The sequence below is a fragment of the Plectrocnemia conspersa genome, unplaced genomic scaffold (assembly GCF_051122295.1).
Source record: "Plectrocnemia conspersa isolate PC_06_02 unplaced genomic scaffold, ASM5112229v1 ptg000010l, whole genome shotgun sequence".
Lineage (NCBI taxonomy): Eukaryota > Metazoa > Arthropoda > Insecta > Trichoptera > Polycentropodidae > Plectrocnemia > Plectrocnemia conspersa.
The window spans coordinates 11,698,721-11,723,682 of NW_028277174.1; the positions used below are offsets into that span (position 1 = coordinate 11,698,721).

The window sequence follows — 24,962 nt, forward strand, 5'->3', positions numbered from 1 at the left end:
AATACAGCGGTGACGAATATTGAAGCACATAATAAAATGGATAATGTAAATATATTACGTTTAGAATATCAAATTGAAATATTAAACCAGAAAGACTTAATTTCAGCATTACAGCATTAAATATTAAATAATAACTATATATTGTACATCCAATCTGGACATTACATTGTCGCAATGTACACGATTCCATAATATTAGTGACGCACATATAAATTTACATCAATGTAACACCACATATAGTGAGCTTTGACGTATCATAATAGGATTAACCACAGCTAAAAGCGCCCTTGATCATGAAAGGGACGTTTGATTTTGGTAACAGGTATATGCGCTGATTATTTGCGAAACATGAAATATTCACAAAAAGATTTTTTTAGCATGAATAATGATTTCCGAGGGGGGTCGCTTTTGAACCCCGGCGTATAAAATAATAATGTTTATAATAGGGACATGGGGTCTTTTCCCGGATGAGGTGGTGCTATCTATCAACGCCACGCGGGGGTGACTGGCGAATCGCTCACTTGTATACTTGGTGACATCTTATTTATACCGGGGATGTATTATAAATTAAAACGTACTCGTTTTTAAATTAGAATAAATATTGAAAAGCTTTAAAGTGTGCGAATAAATAAATAAATTAATAAATTACTCACCGTCTCCGCCTTGACTGTTGTGAGATGAATGGTAACCGTCTTCTATAAATAAAAAATAAATATATATATATAAAAATAAAATAATTGTTTTAAATAAAAAAAATCTAAAAGCAGAGTAAATTGACTTATAAGTATTACATTTACATTTGTATATTGTACAAAGTATCTCAAAATATTTTCTAAGATAATGATAAAAACATAATCCATACTTTAACTTAGCTGTATTTAAATTGTAATCATAACTATTAGAATTGACCATTATTACCTAACATAAGTTTATCTTTTAAATATTATTATAAAATTCAGTATTTTACATTTTAAATTCCTGCCTAAAATACGTAACCAGCAGATATACACATGTTTGTGAAAAAAAATCAGAGTAATCAAAAAACATATTGATTATGCTTATTTGGTGAGAAGTTCAATTAACTTTTGCTTTATATTTATAATTAACGGTTTGTATAAAATCTTACAGTATAGATAATGAATAGTCAATATATGTATATACTATACTGAATGATCAGTTTATATGAGTAAGTATAATTTTTAAAATTACTATTTTAATAGTTTTTCACACTTTATTTTCCTGTCATCATTATCGAATACTTATATATAAAATAAAACGCCTTTTAAAAAGGTCAAAGTTAAAGCTACTAGAGGAAAATATGAGTTACTTTAAACATTATAAACACACTAATCTCATGAATCGTGAATCACAATATGCCAAAGCAAATATTACTTTCGAGATTTATTATTAATAAGCCCATTTCATTGGTTCCAGATCTTTAGCTAAATATAATATATTAAAACTTAATCACTTTTTTTTTGATTCAAATTTACTTATTCTTTTACTCAAACTTAGTTTTATTTCCTTGTATTATATTATAAAAATGATCATTATATTGAAATAAAATAACACAATTATAAATATAAATATAAAAATAGACCAGTAAAGTGTATTCCATCTAAAAGTATGTTTATAAATATTATCATAATATTAAAATAAACATTTTATAAATTAATATTATATATAATATTATAAAAATTAGGACTGTGCTTTATATTTTTTCTCTGGATAATGAAAAGAAAATATACTTTTAATACATATAATAAAAAAATTATATCACAATAAAATAAATATAAATATATAGATGCAATTTCTATTAATGTTTTTAGAAGTAAATATCAACAACAAATGTATAGTTTTGATTATAAATTGATCATTAAATTGTTAATATTGACCATTGAATAATATTCACCATTTTGTAAATAAATAATCAGTAAATTTTTCAAGAAATCCTAATCAATATCTACGTAATTTTTCAGAATATATTATAATAAAGATATCATATCAATACTTATAATATTTTTTTAGATCATTTAAGCAAACAGCATATGTGATCTTCACGCCATTTGATATTAAGAAGTATTTTAAAATATACTTATGAACTTTATCACACATAAATAAATTTAACTTTAAATGAGTGCACAAACACTTATATATCGAATAGTACAAAAATCCTAAATATTATATTGGAATCTCGACTCAATATACAATAACTTTTGCACAAAAATCTTGTCTGTTTTATTAATTTGACATAAAAAATATGTTAATTTTATAATAATGTAAAAATAATAATTATTAATACATTTTACAGTATCTAATATTTATTTTTTTCCAGTTCCTGGCCAAAGCCATTTACCTGGGTATCTATTAATTGGTTCTCACTTTTATTTATTTATCTGTTTTATTAATTTGACATAAAAAATATGTTAATTTTATAATAATGTAAAAATAATAATTACTAATACATTTTATATACTTCTATTCAAAGTATAAAATCACAAAAAATGGTGTATGTAATCTACAATATTTCAACGTTAAAAACCGGTTTGCTTAACTTATAGTTAATTTGAAGCGATAATGTGGTCATAAACATGTGCTGTAATTAAAATTTACAATATTAATATAAATATGTAAATTCTTTCCAAATATAAAATCAAATAAAAAAATATATTTTAAAGAGTTTTATTAATGAAAACTAAATATTAATATAAGTTTATTTGTATAAGGAAAATTGGCAATCTAAGAATATTTAATTATTAAATAAATACGATTCTAATGAAATCTTATGGGCTACTTTTAAACGCCCATCGTGTGTTTTTATTACTATATAACATAATAATTATACACTTTCGCTTACTTTATACCTGTCTATTAACCTGATTCGCAGTTTATAGTCAACAATAAATTTTATTATATAAATTAAAAGCAAATGTTGTCGACCCCCTTTTTTATACACGCGGTTGATAACTGCCATTACGAAATTTAACGTCGACAGGAACGGATGTCCGTTTATTTACTTAGGCTTTAATTTAATTGTGGAAAACAGTGTTAAATTAAAAATCAGGAAACATCATAGATTAAAAACGTACATTTATAAAACAGATAAGGTTTCCATTAACACTACTTGTATATATTATATTAAGTATATATTTATTTTAAAATCTTAAAAATGTAATTATTAATAAAAAAATATATCTTACCACCGCCACCAGGATCGTTTCCACCCATCATATGTTCGTGATCCTGCGGGTTCATGGGCGGCGCGTGCAGGAGCACTTTATGATGAGCGCCAGGACTGTGAGCCATCATCCCATCAACCCCATCGACATTAGTCAACACCAATTGCTGATGCTGCTGCTGAACATGCTGCTGCTGCTGATGGTCATGCATGGTGGCCAGCTGCCCCGGGGACTGACAATGCAGTTCCATCATTAGAACTGATTTTTAAAACCCACCCTTTCAGGTAGGTTAACAACAATTTGAACTATAGTCCTTCAACGCTTCACAATGTCTGTGCCGTCATAAAATCATAGCTATCTTTGACATAAACATCTATAAAAAAATAAATAAATTTTCCTTTAAAACTATCTTGCACACAAATCAGTCACGGTTAATTTGGACGTGGTTAAGTTTCGAAAGCGAAAAGAATGCACACATTTTGTTACGCTTTATATTATTTTATTATTATACATATTAATGAAGCTATTATTATTAATATGAGATTAATTAATTTACTATTAACAAATACAATTTGATAAAAAAAACATTGGAGTTAACGTCGCGTTTAATCGGTTAAATCAACTGGACACATTTAGGTTTAACGGTTACACAAAAAAAGAAAAGTTAACTGCGGCCGCGGTGAATTGATTTTTTAACCTTGACTCAAAAAATTGTTTAACAAAAAAAGAAATTTGCGTATGCACGCTTGTTGTGCAAAAAAACAGATTAGCACATTCGATTGATATTTATTGCTCTCGTTGTTTGTTGTTGGTCATTTTTTCAAAGATCGATCTGAAACAAATAAAAAAAATATATTAGAAATATAAAAATATACAATGTTTTTTTTTCGATAACAGATCTAATAATACCCGTGTTAAATTTAATACCGGATAAAAGGCTTAATGGCAGACACGCGTCAACATAGGATTAAACAACCGCAGGAAGAATAGGATTTTAGATCAATAGATCGATATATCAATATCGAATCAGTGCATTTATATAAAATAGTTGTTGAGCAATATATTTTTTTATGATAATTTATATACACAATTGACAATAAAATAATAATATTGTGTTTTAATTGCTTTAACCATAGCAATCATGCTTAAATAAAATAATGTATACTCATGGACACAATTAAGTAACGCAATATACATTTTATATTTTAAATTGTAACACTTGCCTAACAATAATACTGATGAGTCATTAATAATAAGTGAAAATGTATATGTTTCAGCTGTAATTGTGTAAATATTTGTTAAAATAATTAAGAAGATAAAATCTATTATTAAGCAATTCATAACTTATGTGTTATTGGTATTGACGTTGAACGTTGTGTCAACAATTGTGAATTTCGATTTCGCGTGATTTTTATTTTGCTAATCGGATTAAAGATTTTATGCTGCTGAGGTTAACTATATGGTCTTTCGAAAACGTGTGTTCTATTGAAAACAATTTTTATTAAGCATCAATATAATATTTATATGCACCAGTATGTTTGTTCGATATATATTTAATCGCAGTCGCAATAGTAATTTGGTAAAAGCATTGGCTCTCGTTTTTTGCCGTTGTGAAACATCAATTTTAGTTGATTTTTAAGTACACAATTTTTATTTATATATAATTTGAGAATTTTATAATACAATATATTAGTTTCACATTATTTAAATAATTAAAAAATACTTATTTGTATTTTTTTAGCTGATTAGGAAAAAATGTACAAATGTATAACGGTTTCTTCGAGAGCAGTTAAAATATTTTTGATTCTTTCAAAGACAAAGATCGTATTAAACGAATTATTTTGTAGAACAACTATATTTATTGATAGTACGAAGATTATCTCATTATAACATAATTTTAAATATCATGCTATAACTAAATATTCGGATAAATTTGGAATGACTGGTTAAAGATTAATAAGTTTACAATACCTGAGGTATATATATCTTGCCTACGATTAAAAACATTCACCAAAACGAGCAAAATCCTTCAGTTGCTGAATTATGTTATACACTTGACTAAAAAACGTACTTGAATAATGCTTTTAATAACGTTACATTAAAGAAAATTAATAATATTTAAAAACAAATGAAATAAATGTTAATGTATGTAACATTTGTTTAATTATTTATTTATATTGTTTTGTTAATATATAGTTTTGGCCATAAAAATGGAGCACCACAATAAATGTGTTATATCTTAAAAAATAAAAAAAAACTGAATATATTTTTATTATTTATTAGGTGCATCATTAGCTTTAATTACAGCTGGAATCTTGGCATACTGTCAACTAATGATTGCAGGTGAACGGAGACAGTTTTCTCTATTCCATCTGCAATTTTTTTGAAGCTCAATTTTGGATTTGTAATTGTGTTCAAAATCAATTAATAAAAAAAAAGTTATAACCAAAAATAAACATAACACCCACTTAAGTGAGACTAAGCAATTAGACCTGCAATCCTTTTTTAAGACTCAAATCAGACTATGCACTTGTAAAGAGCTACACGCCATTTTAAAGGGTGCCCCACTATTATGACCAAGACTGCATATGAAATTAACGACTTTCTCTAGAAGTCTGAAGTGCATTTTTTCCATATATTAGGTAATACCGAAACGAATGTCATTTCTTAATGAAGAAAAGAAAAACCCCTTTTAATGTTTATTTTTATTTTAATAATTAAAAATATATTTTTTTTAATATATACAATATTTTTTCACTTTTCGTTCATTTTTTTAATTCAATTAGCAGACTTTGATGCAAAAATATTTTGAACACCCTTTTCACATCGTATAAATTTTGATTTTTTTCAATCTAAAAAGTGTAAAAGGAGCAAGGTCTGAAGAATACGTTGGAGAGTTCTTTGATGTCGTCGAGAATCAATTTTGTTTATCATGTTGTAAAATTATTCATCTGATCACAATATAAGCTTGCTGTTATTGTTTGGCTAGTAATGTTCAAACCATTTTAAATCCCACCATATACATAAAATAACTTTTTTTTTACAGTAAACCCGGGTTTCAATATAGGTTTTGGTACTTTGCTACGTATAGCATACAATTCTATTCTCCGGTTATTAAATAATCTAAAAAAGGCGATCCAGAAGCACAATTTTTCTTTGCTCAATTCGTGTGAAACCCATACATCTTGTTTTCAAGCCTTTCCAATATTTTTTATGTACGTATGTACTGTTGAATTGGACCAACTAATAGACAGTTTGAGTAGGATTCGTGTTTATTTTTGCAACTAGGACATAATCGTATATCAGTCTACATCATACTTGATATTCGAATTTTTTTAAACCATCTTCCACCGACATCATCCCTGCGCCAGCTTCTCCACCACCGCTCGGAGAACAACGATTTCGCTCATCATATTCTGTCGCAATATGTAATATAATCTGATAAAATTCTAACTAATTTCCACCTGCGTCTTACTGGCTGCGAAGTCATACCCTCAGCGTTAAAAACCCGAAAATCTAACGAATAGCTACCACTAAGTACTACTAAGAAAAGTTGTATTTTACATAACAAGTATGACAAGATTTTATCGTAAAGGTTTATAATAAATTTCACGTAATACTCTTTCCTTCACATTATTTTATTGAACTATAAATATCTGAGATCTAATTTCCATTCATTATTGCAATTGCTTGTCAGTCTGCTACGTCATTACATCGGTAATATATTTTTATAATAAGAGAAAGATTTTGTGAACTTTTATTAATTTTTTATATACTTGCTACCTGCTTTGGTATTAAAATATTTGTTTTTAATTAAAAGTATAGGATTCTTGGGTTATCTTGATACCTTGTAATCTATTCTACTAGTTTCATTAGATATATAATATTTTGCTTCACTTTGAAAGAACAATTTATCTTAAGATAAAGATGGATTTAAAAAAATGCTTTGATTATTTTTGTAAACAATGAAGAATAGTTGCACTTGTAAATGCTTAAAATACGTCATTAATCATAAGATAAAATTATTAATGCGTTATGCTTAATTACTATAATAATTTAAGCTTTATTCAGATACTTATTTTTCATTTTATTAAGTTTTTAAATTGAATACGTTTTTATACTGATACAACAAACGCCATTTTCCAGCTAGTTTTGACTGGTTATAACATGAAAACAATACGTCCGTAGATCGTAGGTTAGGTGTAGGTATAAACACATAGACTAGCCATGTGGGTAAGTATGTTAAACGGCCAGAAGCTTGTTCGTCGACGAGAGAGCCGCTGGTATTGTCTCGGCGTAGTCTGTCAAGGGCGTGGGAGCCGTTCACACCATTCATCTGAGGTCCTCCTCCTCTATCTCGGAGGGAACCGAAATGCCGGAGGGCACTTCCACTGACAGAAGGCAAAAGGAGCCTCAAAACAATGGTTTCGGTGGCGTGACAGCCGATGGACGAAATTGACACCTCCGCGGTGCTGACTAATCGCAGCTATAAACTCACTCGTGTAATCATGACAATAACAGCCTTGTGGAAATGTTGCCATATGATGTATTTCGTGTGTTTGATTTTTGTAGATAAAATAAATGAATCGAATAAGTTGCTCTATGAAATATAGTATTTAAAAATAATAAAAAATCTCAGATACAAGTTTCTAGTACATCTTTAAGGCAAGACGTACAATTACGTTAAATTAAAAAGGCATATTTTATATTGAATTATTTAATATTTACTGCTTTGTAAATGCATGTTAATATTAAATAATTGTTAGATTTTTTTGGCAGCGATGTATTTGCCATGATAATCAATTCAAAGAATCTTCAGATCAGTAATTCACAATCACAATAAAATCTGGCTTACAAACGCATATAAAAGAAGGTCCATTATTTTATTACGTTTAATAATTATTCGCTTTTTAGATGTAGTTTTTTTCTGATGTTTTTTATGTTCTTTTGATGCATCTATTTACCAATAATTAGAGACATATAAACGGTTCTTATTTGCTGATAGATAAAAGCATGTAAAGGAGCAAAAACGGACAGTCAATTTATTTTTATTATTGTAAATCATCCTTTTCAACATGACAGACGTTAGCTTACATTGATCAAAATGAGATAATACAAGCAAGCACTACTGAGTAAATAGTAAGATACAAGACTGAAATCAAAGTATGTAAGTCAGTGATATATATTTTATTAATTTAGCTTACAGGTGAGGTACTTCTCATTGCTTCAGGTGAATTGTAGTCAATGAATTAAAAAATAAAACATCATGTTTGGTGTTTATAAATATGTACAAGTCATATTTAATCAGAAAAATGAACAAGCCATGTATGTTCCTAGTGTGGTTTGTAAAAATGTTGCTTCTTCAAATAGTTAACAATTACATTATACGGAATAGTTCAGTGAATCTATACGGCTTTTTTATGAATTTGATAAGGATAAGTTAAAGTTTGTATTAAAACAACTTTGAAAGGTCATACAAAAATACGATGGGCTTTAAGAGCAAATGCCATCAAGGAATTGGATCAGCAAATACCACTAGTATATAACGTGTTAATGGATTTAAAAAATTAACAATCCTCACAACGTGAAGAAAATAAGAGTCTATTGAAATAAATATTTTTTGTGCACACTATCTGCATGTAATTTAATATTGCAAAAAATTATTTGCAGTTAAAAACGATTATTAAAATTAAAGGATTATCTAATTCATTGCAGCAAATGAGAGACACTATATGAAAAAATATTTTTTCTAAAAGTGAGAAATTGACTTTGAGATTTTGAAAGAAAGCACGAATCTCAACAATTTGTTCCCAATGATGATTCAGTAGAAATATAAGGAGTGATAAATATTTTGATAACACAACTTAGATAAGTATATGAAAAGCTGAATGAAATTTCATCACATTTCGATTTTTTAATAGAAGAAAAAAATATATCGATAAATGCAAAAAAATACATAGAGCAGTTTATGATTTTGCATACATCCTACCGATATTAATTCTAATGAATTTTTATCAGAAACAGTTTTGAAAATCAGGCAATGGAATTAATTCCAGATCTCACGACAGCTACAAATTATAATATAATATGAATAATGCAACAGTTTAATCTAATACAGTCATATCCGAGTTTGGATATTGCGTTAAGGATAATAACATTACCGATCATTATAGCTTTTTCGAAAATAGGCTTCAGTAATTTAAAAATATAAAAACCTATTCAAGATCGTCACTTTCTCAGTTTTTTTTATAGAATATGGTTATTTTATCGATTGAGCGTGATTTTACAAAACAGATTGATTTTAATAAAATAATTTATAAATTTGCTTAAAAAAAGCACGAAATGGTAGTAGTGAGTTAATTTAAACACATTCATTTGTTAGTAAACATCTGGGAGTGAGTTAATTTTACGTATATTTCAATAGTTATTTTTATTGTTATTTATTTATTAATATTTATATTGCATTTATAGTCAATTATAGAAAAAAATCAGCGTTTCTTAACTTACGCCTTAATACATTTTAACACATATATTTTTTTCGGCTTCTGTGTATTTTTTATATCAATTCAGAGGCTCTTAGTAATAAAAAAATAATATAACATATTTTAATTTATTGGTATTATTTTATATAAAAATCAATCAAATTAAATTGAAAAAAATATTATATAAATATAATGTTTTTCATTTATAATTTATTAAATTATATATGTTAATATATGTATAACTATATGGGGTACCTCAAAAGAGTTAAAGATCAACTGCCGTACATGTACGGCCATACGGCTCAAAGGGGTAAAGGTGAAGAGTATTATATATTACCTTGTTTCTATTTTAATATATGATATTTTTGAGCAAGTGAGTCAATTAAATAACTGAAAATTTCATGCTATTCTACTTTATTTTATGTGACAATCTCAAATATGATTTAATAACTTCTTTGTTGTAAACTGTTTAACAAAATAAGTTTAAGAAAATAACTGCAAAAAAATCTTTTTTTACAAAATAACTTAAAAAATGATATTTATTTCATTTTCATTTTATTTTTAGTACGTCCATAACTGAATATTATTACAACTATTGTACTATTACTGTGTTTTATGTCATTTTTTATTATAATATAATTATTAATAAATCCATTTTTTACTAAATTTGAGTAATTTTGCTTAATAAAATACATATTGAAATAAAAAAACTATATTGGGGCGCAAATTTGTTCTTTTGCCTCAGGTGACAAAATATCACCACGCATGACCAAGCTCGATTTTATTCCATTTATTAATCACGAAAAATCTAAGAAAACCTAATCTATAATGATCGATCGGAATTATAACTATATAATAATCATTAATTATGATCTAGAAAAAACAGACATTAAAAAATTGGATTTGAACCTAGGTCTTTCAGGTATTAGTCACCGACTTATACTACTGATTATATTATATTATCATTAGACACAAAAGTCCTAATACGATTTAAAGGATGATATAAAATTGCATTAAAACATAAGTTAGAAGTTGATTTTTGAAGACCTTTTATAATATTTGTAAACATTTAACAAACTGATTGGAAGCATTTTTTAGGTTCACCCCATTTTTTATAATAAATAAAATAATTGTATACATTACACGTGTTTCTATATGTCATTTCTGATGATTAAACGAATCGAGTCAAGGCTCGACTGACAACAAAACTCGGTATCGGTTACCTTCTGCAATAATAGGCCGCGTGAGAAAACACACCGGGACACAGATAATTATGGACCAAGTTCAGTGGTAAGTAAATTTGCTGTCGTTACCTTACCCTAAATACACCACTGGACGTAAAAAACTCAACAGCACCGCTCAAGAAACAATCACAACCAGTTTGTGCCTCTTTTGTCTTCCCACAATCGTATGAAAATGGATATTTTTATACGTATAAAAAATAATATGAGAAGCGAACTTGATTCGCCATTGACTCCTGGGTTTCTTTTAACAAATGGCGTAATTTAAATACTTTTACAATGTCATCGTGATTGAGTAGATAATAAACAATGTTAAGTTTTGTTTGAGAAACATAAAGATTGTGCAATTTGCATAAAATTAATTTTGTGCAGATTCACCAGTCACAATAAAAGGTCGAAGTCAACATTTTTTCAGAATAATTCAGAAGCTTTTTTAATTAAATAGTATAAGATTATTATATGCTTACACTATTCAAGTTTCAAGCTGAAAAATCCCATGAAACTTGATCACACTATGTATCATGTGTAAGAGTTAAATTCCATTGAAACGCAACACCATATGCAGAAACGAAAACTGTCGGCCATCTTGTATGTACGTGCGTCGCGACACAAGGTTAAACAACGACGCCGTTAAACGACAAAACGAAAATGCTACTCTTCCATTCGACATATTGTAACAATGTGCTAACGAATCATTGTTCTCCGTGTTTAGTTTTGATTCGGAGTTCAGCGTTCCCGCCATCTTGATAGCGAATTTTTCCACACGAATTATGTATTCCCAAGGCCGGTCGGTAATTGCCATTATGTGTTTGATAGGTAAATTTTTTGGTCAACAATCCGAGTGATTTGTCGCAATTTGGCCTGTTTTTGCAGGAAAATGGGCTTTATCGCTCAGCGAGAGACCCGGACGTTTTTTACTATGTTAATTTTCGTCGTACCAGTCGAACACTTTGGATAATTTAAGTGACTCATCGGGCGTGTACATTGATATATTTTATTTAACTTTATAACATATAATTAAATATAATATATTAAGCTATAATTATATAAATAGCATTAAAAACTCATTTTTATATATGTTGACTATTCATGAATCTAAAATATTTTTATCAGCAAATAACAATCAAACAATGACATTTTTATAATACAAAACAAGGCTTTCGTTTTGTACACGTAAATACTGAAGGTTTCATATTGTTGTGTTTTAGAATATGATGAATAGAAAACCATTATGTAATTTTACAAGATCTTTAGATATTTAGATAGTAAACTTATCTTTAAATTCATTAAAATAATAAAATTTTGAAATTAATTGAATATTATCTGTCAAATTAATCTACAAGGCTGAAGAAAATATGATTAAAATATAAATATGTGGGTATCGATTAATTTTGACACTGGCAACACTGACACCATGGCAGCAAGAGCAGGATTATTCTTTGGTTGACGATGACCAGAGGTGCCCGAGAATTTCTGGTTTAAAATCAAGGAAGTAATTTCAGTTTTTTTAAGAAATGGGGACAAAAGATGGTCAGTTAGTAATCGTTTCTTGTTAATTCAGATCCATTAAGATTCATAGTATTTCATTAAATGACATGCATTTTTCTGGTCAAATTCAAGGTGGGGCAAATGCCCCTATTTGCTCCTTTAAAATGACGTCGCTGATCTCATTTATAACATTCAATAAATATGTAACATTACCTATAAAGTTCAATAATTGCAACGGTCCAATCTGTGTCTAATTACCACCCGTCACAATTCGTCCGGCAAAATTAAATATTTATATAAGAATGAGTAATACTAAGAATATTTTATACATTTTAATAAGAATAACAATATAATATACTATAAAATATTTCCCATTTCCACGAAATCTAATTAGAAATTTTCTTCCTTATAATGGTAAAAAAATTAAATTGTTATAGCGGAACTGTAAAAGGTTTTTTATTTTTTCCCCTTAAATTATAACCACAACTGTTTTTTTTATATTAAATTTAGCTAATAACTAAAAACATGATGATTATGAACTAGTAACATGTACATTATATACATATATATAATTAGTATATCTGTAATTTTTTTTATAATAAACATCATTTTTTGTTTTATAGCTTGTGGTAAAAATAAATCATCCCTTGGAAGTATCAATATTCTAAATTGACCCCCACAACTATAAAAGATTATTCATAAGAGTTATTTATGGTCATTACAAAAACAAGTCTTACCGGATATTACAATATTTTAAAGTTAAAATGTACATCGCCTTTACTTTGTAGCACAAGCTAGTTTCATTGCTTTAATTTTGCTACGAAATAGCAAAATTAAATTCTAAAAAATATAATAGCCCATTTAGGAGTCGCCATTTAAATTGATTTATATTTATTATACTATATGCGAGGATCACTTGTAAAATTAAAATAATTGATCTAGTACATTGAGACTTTATAATTTTTTTTTATATAGTGGATTATACCTAATACAGTAAAATGTACTCCAGCTGTTTCAATTATGATTGTTACACAAATGAAATTTTTATTAAATGATCAACCAGCAATAACATGGTCTGTTTCTTCTTCGAATCATCGCATTGGTCAGACGATCAAGAGTAGAAAACGCGAAGTAGATACTAACTATGAGACATATACAGCGTTTTAAATTTATTACAGATCAGTTATTTCATTCAGACACGTGTCAGAACTAAACACCAATACCACTCAACAATCACCACTACCCCGTCAAAAATAAAATTATTATAAAAATAGTTTGCTGATATATAATAACTATTAAAATTAATCGACCACGTGAGAGAATGAAGAAGATATATATGGTCGCTTCATTTGGCTGTTTATTCAATGCCATATAAGTAGCCATAGAGCCTTGGGCCACGCAACACTAAGCGTTTGCTATCAAGGCATTTTAATAATGATGATTAGGTTATTCAAACTTATCGTCTATTCAAGGCTTTTTGATAGATGATCCCTAACTAAAACACAATCTGAAGGAGTCAAGAATAAGATTAGTTATGAAAAAATAGAGTTGTTCTATTAGACAGGGCTTTTTTCAAACCTTTGCATGACTTAGCAATTGTTATTCACTTTTAATTTATTGATAAATGCTGTACAAAACAAATTAAAATTTAATTAAATAATTATTAAATATTAATTAAAGCACGTTGATAAAAAAACAATTTAGACACTAATTATTATTAAAATACAAGTGAATTATTAAAATGACCCTCGGAAATGTTCAAAAAACTACATAGTAACTAGAAGCCTATGAGCAATAAATAATCCGGCGTCTATTCCAATCGTCCATTTAATAATATCGTGCTTCCGTTGCGCGATTGGAGTGTGAGCTTCGAATTAACGATAAAGCGAACTTCGTCCATTAGACGCCTCATTGTTCAAGTCTCATTTTCATTATTTTCCCACATTATAAAACACGTTTCGTTTCATTTATTGTTCCCTTTTTTCACTCTCGGTACATACGTACGGCATGTGTGAGATAGCAGGATTTTTTTATACACATTGTACCTGATTTTTTTACGTTGATAATGGAGGAGTCGCTTCAATAACAAACTGTGTAATTTAAGAAAGATGAAGATGTATATTTTGTGACATTATATTATTGTAGCTATTAAGATCAATCAGTCGGTCGAAAGCGTTTCAGAAAGTTCACGTCCGAAAACAACAATACTTTCGTTTTTTTCTCTTCTACTCTGGTTATTACGAGCCAATGCTGAAGAAGAGGAACCTTCCCACGGCCGATCTTACGTATTCACATAATACGTTTGTCCCACGGAGTAATGTCTAGGTCACTATATATCTGTGCTACCATATTATCTCACAATATCACAATGAGAGTGTATTACAGCATCGGTCTATTCGGCCGGGAAAATTCGTCCGAATTTCGTAACATCAATCACCAAGGTGACTTCCTATGAGTTATTATTTTAAAATTAGGAACATTGATTTGTCTAGTCGATGCTGGCCATGGATAAAGAATTGCACGAAAAAACTCATTAACGTCAGTGGTATTGTAGAACATTATTAAGAAAAGTTCATTGCAAAAAATATTAATAACTAAAAATCACCGGGAATGGGAAAAAATACAATTTCACCCGAGATGAATAAAACAAATAAAAAATGCACTAAAAAGTGTTCGAAGAAAGATCATAAAAAAATCATACACAATTCTCTAATGCAAAAGCCACTAAAAATAATTATCTATAAAAATATTTATTTATATAATATCATTGTTTTCTAATTACTCTAATACCATATAATATAATTAATTTATTATATCCAAAACTACAACGATTCGATTTACTTATTTTGGTCAATGAAATTTATAGCTTTCATATATAATCAGTAATTTCAAGTGTCAAAGTCTTCCACCATTTGCTTAATAAGTTGTTCATGCTGATCGTGGATATTAAGTCTTTGATAGTATTCATCCATTGTTATGCCTCAAGCGAGATGGGTGGTGAGAGGGGATGGATAATATACGTAGTCGTCTGAAGAAAGGCAGATGCCAATCTGAGCGTAATGTCTGAGGACGACGGTGGCGAGTACCATAAAATTATGGACGTTGCGCAGTGCGTTGTGTGTAAAAGAGGTTCTCAAATGTGGCTAATCTGAATGTTGTGTGAGAGTTTGGTCGGTCGGTAGGCGGGTGTCGGGTTCGCAGCCCGGCGGACAGGAAGTCGACGCGCTCTGGTGGTCGCGCCGCCGTGGGAATCCTGACTATCAGGATCACACCCAAGGATATAAATTTATAAATAAATACGCGTGTATAGACATGTTCCTACAAGAAATTTTTGACCCTAAATATTTGGCGAATGAACCTCTGTTCTTATTTTGAAAAGCTATAAAAAATACGTTTAGAATCAAAATCAGACATGTCCATATATTGTGGTTATTATATATACAAAAATGGAAAGAAAATGAGCGTTTTTAACTATATATTCAGATACAGATAGCATTTTAATTATAAAAAATCCATTAAAGTTGCATGTTATTTCAAATGTAGACTTGCCTTACAAAAAGTTGTATGGAACAGATACAAATAAAAGACTATCAGAACTAGCGTTGGATTATATTACTTTATCTAAGACGTAGTTTATTTCATTCTTAAGTACATTAGATGAAGCTAGCTTGAAATTAAAGTATCTACCAAAAAATAAATATTTTTAATAAAGGGGTGACCGGATTATTGCGCCAATGAAAATTTCACACACGAAAAATCTGATCATAGGTGTTTATTTGATTGTCAAATATATTTTTCTTCTAATAACAACTGCTTTATATTTTTCTTTATTTTTAAATAAAAAATTGTGTAAGTATAGGAAATGTAAGTGTATCATACCAATGTAAATTATTAATATAATTGTAAAATATTTTTAAAACATGCATTTAGTATATTTTTAAATTAAAATAATTTTAATATCTGTTATTATATACAGACATTATTTTTTTAATATATATATATATATATATATATATATATATATATATATATATATATATATATATATATATATATATATATATATATATATATATATATATATATATATATATATATATATATATATATATATATATATATATATATATATATATATATATATATATATATATATATATATATATATATATATATATATATATATATATATATATATATATATATATATATATATATATATATATATATATATATATATATATATATATATATATATATATATATATATATATATATATATATATATATTGACGTATTCTTGAATATACATGTATCATTATATGATCATCTATGATCAAAATTATTAGTATTTGAAATTTTTGCTGTGCACAATTTTCATTTGTGCAATAATCACTATTAAAAGTAATCAAAACTTATTTTATTTTTTTAATTTATAGTAAGTACTTTAAAACTAATATATAAAATTGTAACATAAGAGAGAATAGTTAACTGGAAAACTCACACGGAAAGAAGAGGCTTCAGCTGCTCATTAGTTCTTAAGAATATGCCAATTCGCTTATTATAAGATACTAATCAATAATTTTGGAAAATTTCGTAATACAATTTATAGCAAAAAATGTCAAATAATCGCCTTTATAGAAGTGTAAATTAATAATATAAATTTATTATATTTATTTATTTAATATACATATTAAATAATAATTTAAAACACACGCATCAGTAATAACATATAAAAAATATATTTAGAAGTTAAATCTCTATTCTTGAAATAATTGTGATATTATTAAAATGGCGTGAAAATTAAAGAATGATTTTTCTTATACGATATAAAATTTCAGAATAATACGTATTATTGAACGAAAAATAATTATCAAATTATGTAATTGTTCTTAAATAAGCTTAACGTTAATTTCAAATCACTTGTATGTATCTCCCAATTAAAATAAGCTCAACTTAAATATTATTAATAATTATGAGGAAACCACTTACACTGTAATTCTCAAGTCAATAATATTTTATTAGTATAAAAAATAAAATGTAGCAGCCATTGAAACTCATATTTCATACATTTTTTTATTAAATAACATTGCGAGTTTTTTAACTTTACATAAAAGGTTAACCACGTTTTTTTTATAAAATAAATATTTCATAAAAAAATAAATGTAAGGCAAGTTTTATTGCAAAATAAATAATCTAAAAAAGCAAAAGGGAAACTAATACACTTACTGTGTAACTTGAACATAAGCCAGATTTTTTCCATTTGATTCGATCTAGTTTGAGCTAGTCTAAAATATACCTATTTACATATTATACATTGATAGTAAAATGTGCCACAATAATCAATACATCGATCTTCATCGATAACGGCAAAAACATCTCTGCTCCATAACGCGAAAGTATGGCACGCTTTGGCACGCGCTTAACACACCTGGACAACAGGTGACCGGAGAAGCTCATCACGACAGGTATACGCGTTGAACTTTAACTGCCAATCTATATACATATATACATGAGATAGTTTTTAAATGATACAAAACGTCTTCGGATAAAGCAATGGTGTAAAAAAGTTACCTTTTGTCGTATACTATTATAGCATGTGTGATTATTTTAGCAAGGTGCATTCACCTGTTAGAGTGCACCTATGCTATTTGAAAAGGCTATCGCCCTTAATGCTAACCGGCTGTTACGGCCACACTATCGCATAACATCTAAGGGGTGAATTTTTTAATATTCCAGTTCCTAATATAATTATTAAAGTGTGTGTATAGCAATTTATGAAGGGCAATGGCGGCATTTCTGAGAGAACTACAAATGATGTAGCTAGCTATGATTAAATAATAATTTACTGAATCATATGATTCCATAGCTGTGCTGTTACATGGATACTAATAATCTTGGCATATTTTTAGTTTAGGCATACAATTAATTAGTGTTTATTTGTGTTATTTGATCATAATGATTGTTATCTGCCTCCCCTTAAATGGTTACATTTTAAATTCCTTCAGTGACGGTTGACCTATCAGATAGGTGATATAATTCAGGGTTGTTTATTATAGAGGAAGGGTGCAATAATTGCACGAGTTATTCACCCCTAAAATGGTTATTTTGTACTCTTATTAAAATTATTATAAGTGTGTATATATATGTATACTCTCACACATATTAAGATATAGGGTCCGATCCCCCACCTGTTGAGGCACCTGCGGGAATCCTCAACCCTCCCTCGAGCGTAATAGTTTATTTATTTATTAATTCATCAAACAGGTAGCGAGGAATGCATGCGTGGCTTAAAAGGCAATGAGCACAAGTGCATTTATATAAATGTACAATTTTAAGTTATAATAAATTACCTTATATATGATGTTTAGATGCAAAAATGAGTCACTACAAATGTGTTAAAATTGTTACTCATTTGATACATAAATATAAATGGAAAATAATACTGTTTTAATAAAGAGCAAAATAAATAAATAGTATTGCATCTTTTATTGACAGTTTTTAATTTTATGTATTATATAAATATTTTAAATACCTCTTAAACATTTTAAAAAAAATCTTCCTTAATCCTCAACATCAACTTATTTCACAATTTAATATTGTTCGTAAGTAAGGATATTTATGTATTTATTAATTATAAATAAATAGTCAAAGAGCTTAGTTTTTGTTATCTTAATCGGTCAAGGAAAAATAAGAAATGAGTTCTTAAACATATTTTTTTACTAAATAGTTTTTTTTCGTAAACCTTAATCAAAAAGCGTTGTTTATTTAATTAAAAAAAAGACGTTAAAATATCGTTATTTTTGATTGGTTTCTTCTCATACTTTTAATATATTGTATAAAATACTATATTGTAATGATGAAATATACATATTTGATGATACAAATCTAGATTTAAAATAATTTTACATTATTCCGTTTTATCTATTATTTTTGGTAGTTATTTTATTGAACCATATTTTTGTAAATACATTAAAAATGGTATATAAAAAATTTTAACTCCATTTTAAAGAGAGAAAAATGTAACAAGATCAAAAATTTGATATTCTATTACATATATATTTAAAAATTGTAGGATAAATTTTGTTTTTAGAGAGTATATATTTTGCTTAAATCAGTAATTTGTCGAATTACTTTAATTTAAATTTTATAATTAATTAAGATATAAGTTTATGCACATTACATTAGTAATACATTTAAAAAGAGTTTAAAGCTGGAATTATTTATGACAGATTTTTTTTAATATTAATAAGCTCTTAGTATAGTTAGTAAAATTATTATTTTTGTGATTGTAGTGATGTGACTAGTTAAAAACCCATGAATAAAAACTAATAGCTAATAAGGAGAAATAATGCATATTTAGCTACGTGTCACAGGTAGACGTAAAAAATAATAAAACCGACATCAGCCAGCAAAAAACATACACTAACAAAAAACTAATGACAGCCATAGATTATATACAGCAAAGTTTTTCTAATTTAAAAAACTATAATAATAATGTCAAGCTCAAAATTTAGTTTTAAATTTATGAAATTGATCAATTTTAAAATTTAAAATAAAAAATGTTTTGCCAAAGTTTCAAAACGATTAGATTTACTTTTATATGCTATTTTTAAATTCTATTCTTAGCCATAGATTGTTACAATTCACTCGACTTTTAAGATTAAAGATTATAGAAAAGGAGTTTATTGGGTTTAATCGGCACTCTAAATCATGAGGGATAGTTAATCTAGTAATTAAAAAAAACAGATGTAACAGATAATGTTAGTGAAGGTTGTTCGTTGATTGTAACTACGATATATGTACATACATTAAATTAGGACGAAAATAGATTCCGGTAAAATAACTGAAACAAAAGTAAATCTCTTGATGGAATATTTGGTTGTGGTAAAGTTAGCTCAAAAACGAGTTACGCCATGGCACAGTGCGATCGCGCTGTGCCTCGTTATGGTCGAAGTGCAAGGTGCAAGTCAAGGAACCAAGCCAAGCTTGACATCTTCCTAGTAATGCAGTTATCAGCAACACTGAAAGTGAGTGTGATGTTTTAGCCCAGTTGCTGGCGTGTGAATTCACAGCGCGGTGACCCCTGGTTCGTAACATTGTTGTTAACCACCGAGCGAATAATATGTACAAAGTCACGGCTTGATAAGCCCGCTTATGTGCCAATAGGTCAGGATTAGCCTAGTGTAGTGCACTCATTATCGACAAGGGGTATTTCGTGACGTGCGACAGTAATTAAAAAAAACGGTCGATTGACATTTGAGCGCTCCATATTCATAAGATCGTGTGATTATCCACCAACGAACTCGGTATAATTGAGGAATTCTTCGGAAGAGTCATTCCCCTTTTGTTGTCGATGCGGCGAGATAAGGTCAGGTTAGCATAATTGCCATGTCCTCGGCGGGGATCAGGTGAAGGGTCCTTCGGAAAGGGGAAGCAAGGACACGGGCAGGAAGGAAGTCGGCGTTAACGGTAGAAAGTATCCGTTGGCGACAACAGGTGGCAAGGTTGTTGCCACGCTCCCTCTAACTAAATTTACTTTTGTCCATTTTTTTCGTTACTTCATATCACACTTTCGTTAATGTGTATAGGGCGGTTCTTATTTTATCATAATTTAAATAATTTATCATCCATATTTAAAATAACTATATATAATAGTAGTCCAATAATTCTAAGCACGTATATTCTTATGATGAAATAATGAGTTTCAGATGGTATGCTTAATGCTCATTATCTGTTCCATATAAAGTAAAAAAATGTATCTGACATCGTTTTCGTACCTACGATGCAAATCTTCAAAATATCACGGTACAGATGATTCGGCGTGTTCGGAAAGTGCAGCCGCAACACTTGACGGCGCAGACCAGAGCAGAGGTCCGTGACGTATGGCCGTCCATCCAGCAAGGGTCCAGATGTTTGTTTGCTTTCAACGCCACTATCGCAAAACACCGTGAAAACTGTCTGATGATGTGACCTTCACGACCAGGTCACGGAACGGTGGGCCCTTCCGCGGTCACGGCACGTGACTGCTTCATCAAGTGCGCGACCACCAAACCAAATAATGCACTTGCGGTACTTCGATTGCTCGTGCGAGCCCCTTTATGGATGAGGGACTCCATTCGCACCATGTGATGCTACAAGATCATCCACCCATAGAGCCAAATCCCAGGCGTGGAACGTTTTCGCGCCGAGTGAGCTGGCCATTCATTGATAAGCTTCGGGTACTTCGTTTGGTCACTTACACCAGTCAGGTGTTTTTAAATTAACTGATACCAAAATAAATGTTACTTGCAACTACATTTATTAATTTACATAGTTACAAAATAAAGAATATTACGGGGCAGGCAATTGTTCTCTCGCAGCGTGGGGCGGAGGGGGCGGGCCGCCCCGGGCGGCACTTGCTTGGGGGTGGCATATTCGCGATGGGATCGTCTAGTGCGGTTCTTAACCCTGAATGCATTAACACATATATAAATCCACGAATAACAAGAGCCTAATAATAACCAATTTATTATTTTAAGAAATGCTGATTTTATGACCCTGCAAAAATTGTATGGGGGGGGGGGCGGCAATTTTAAGGATTGCCCTGGGCGGCACATACCCTAGCTACGCCACTGCACCAAACCAAGTGTCTGTCTCAGTCAGAGAGCCACGTGGCACCAGTGTAGCCAACTTAAGTAAGCCCCCATTATATATAATGTACTTTTTTAAATTTAAAAAAATGTACTTTTTTAAATTTTATTGAATGATTCTAATTATTTATGTTTGTAAATAATATAAATATAATTTTATGTACCTATGTTTCTAGTTTTTATTTGTTAATAATATTAAAAAATTAATTAAAATTAACTTGTCCTAGAGAGGGGTAAATGGCAAAAGCTAATTATCTATGTAACTAATATAAAGTAAATAGTTTCTTACTTTAACGTCTCGCCTTTGTATTATCACGTTATTTTAAATTTTAAATTAGTGATAAAAATATGGTTTAATGAAAACAATAAAATTGTACTATTATAATAAAAAAATAATACATAGTTTATAATTTATAAATTTAAAGCTGAGTTTTGTCCTCAGAATTAAAATTCTGAATAAAAATTGTTACAAAAAACACGTTTTTATTATCAAAGCAATAGATAATGTATCATATATGTTACGGTGAATGTGCATTTCAGTAAAATTATATTAGAATACACTTTCACCGGTAGAAACATATTTGTACTAGCTTTGTTCAAACCCAAACTTTACCTAAATATATAAAAAATAATGTTTTAGAACTTTCATTATGTTAATTGGGTTTAGTTTAATTTATTTTAAATATTGTAGTATTTTTTTAACAAATTAACACTTTTGATGAAAACCCTACTAAATATTGTAAAATATTTTTTAATTGCAATATATAATAGATATTAAATACATATAGTTTAAAATTCATTCATTTAAAAGTGAGTTTTGTGTTCAGAATTAAAATTCTAAATAAAAATTGTTACGAAAAACACTCGTTTTAAAAACATAAATATACATATTTCTACTAGCATAAATATAATTTAACTGGTTTTAGGTAAATTATATTCTGCTGTAAGCTGTCGTTGAAACTCAATTTAAATATATAAAAAATAATGAATTTATTAAGTTATGTTAGGGTTGGTTAATTCACTTTGGTTTGAGTTTTGCTTAGTTTATTTTAAATATTGTAGTATTTTTTAACAAATTTACCAAGCCCAACTAGACTTAAGAAAAATTCTATAACCATAGTTTAGTTCTTAGGTTAAGATGGTTTTGGTTAATTTGTTTAAGTTATATTTTATAATATTTTAGTATTTTGTCAAAGCATGTGACGTCACAATTCTGATGAAATACTATTGATGGGACGATTCCAACATTTTTACCGATTCTGATTCCTATTCCTACATTGCAAAAATAATGAATATGAAATTTAATTTGAAACTATTACTAAAAATAATGAATTTAATTATGTACAAGATATGTACAAAATAATTAAAAATATGCGTTGAACAAAGTATATTTATTAATAAAACATTTAGTAGAATAATTTACACAAAAGCTTATAAATTATATATTGTATAATAAAAAAACTGGTGTAAAAGCTTAAACCAGAACTTTTTTGTATCATGCTTTTAATGCCTCAAATGACACTACTTAGCCATTTATATTTCAATCGAAAAATCTAAAAAAATCCTTTTACAGAATCAGAAATTAGCTTTAATATTTTAGATTCCGGTACCCAAGTTACGATATTTCCGATTCCAATTAGTTGTTCCATCGTTTGTAAACAAATACTATTTTACTGATACTGAGGAATGAAATAATTGTAAATCAATGGTAAAATACATTTTACTGAGTTAGTGAAATTATATTTTTACCGGTAAAAATATATTTTCAATAATCACTGTAATAAAATCTATCGCTGTCATTATAGACTTTTTTATACATAATTTTGGTGGTATTATTTGCTATAATATATAATAGCTAATTAGTTCATATAATACGTTTTTTTAGTATGTATTTAATTAAATTACAACACTACAAAATCAAAAATAATTTTGTATCGAATTACTGTACACCAGCCGTTTATAAAATAAAATCGAATAAAATTTAGTAACAATAAAAGTTGGAGAAAAACTAATGAAATATAAAGAAATATCTTAGTTGGCGCTAGCAATGCCAATGTTGAATTAACTGATACCAAAAGAACATTTATTTATGGCTGTATATACATAATTAAAAAATAGTGAATATTACAAGGCTTGCATTTGCTCTCATGTTGCCAAACTAAATGTCATGTAGAGTCAACAGAGAGCTCCAGTGTAGAAAACTTAGATCAGCCCCCACAATATATATTAAAAAGATTCATTTTAGATTTTAAATCAATTAAAAGACAATATGAATAGAAAAAAGTCAAGGTTAAATATTCGTTATATTTCATCCGCATTTTTGGGGTTTGATCAGGTTTGTGCTAAAAAATAATTAAATTTACTTCCTGTGAAATTCTGCAAATAACAAAAAAAATGCTCATGCTAACAAAAAAGTAGCAGATTTGTAATCAGCGCATTATTTTGCATATCAATCAGCATAGTAAATCTTTGTGTATTACAAAAATCCGAAAAACTATGATGTAACCAAAAAATTACATATGTATGCTATAAAAAAACTGAAACATTACAACTCAAATATAAATGTTATCAATATCAAAACACATAATCATAAAAGTGCAATTATTTTGTATTAAATAAAATCCTTATTAAAAATGATTAGCTGATATTTGTATCCTTTATTATAGTAGTACAGTGTTGCACAACTAGCATATATATTAAAATGTGAACGATATCGTACCAGTTCAATCTTAGTCGCATAAAAAAGTATCTCACCAGAGAAGCGAACGAAGTCATAATCTCGGAAGTACGTGATTTCATACAAAAGAGGACGTTTGCGTAGACGTCACTGGTAGGTGGTTGTTAGTGGAAGGAACTGTGCTAAACTCATCACGGAGACCGCAGCTTACGGTGATTTGTACCTGACGACACCGTGGCACAGTGGTAAAAGTGAACGACTCA

The 24,962-nt window shown here is 28.4% G+C and overlaps 1 protein-coding gene across 4 annotated transcripts in view; it reads right to left on the reverse strand.

Moving 5' to 3' along the window:
• LOC148230625 (uncharacterized) overlaps nucleotides 1-24,962 on the reverse strand; it is a 116,279-nt gene that overhangs the window by 75,799 nt on the left and 15,518 nt on the right. For all 4 annotated transcript variants that reach the window (XM_088194322.1, XM_088194320.1, XM_088194319.1 and 1 more), the window contains exons 2-3: nucleotides 3,201-3,552; nucleotides 654-695 (exon numbers count right to left, since the gene is read on the reverse strand). In XM_088194322.1, the coding sequence (XP_088050448.1) occupies nucleotides 654-695; nucleotides 3,201-3,432 (274 nt within the window). In that variant the 5' untranslated portion in view covers nucleotides 3,433-3,552. The remainder of the gene's footprint in view (nucleotides 1-653; nucleotides 696-3,200; nucleotides 3,553-24,962) is intronic.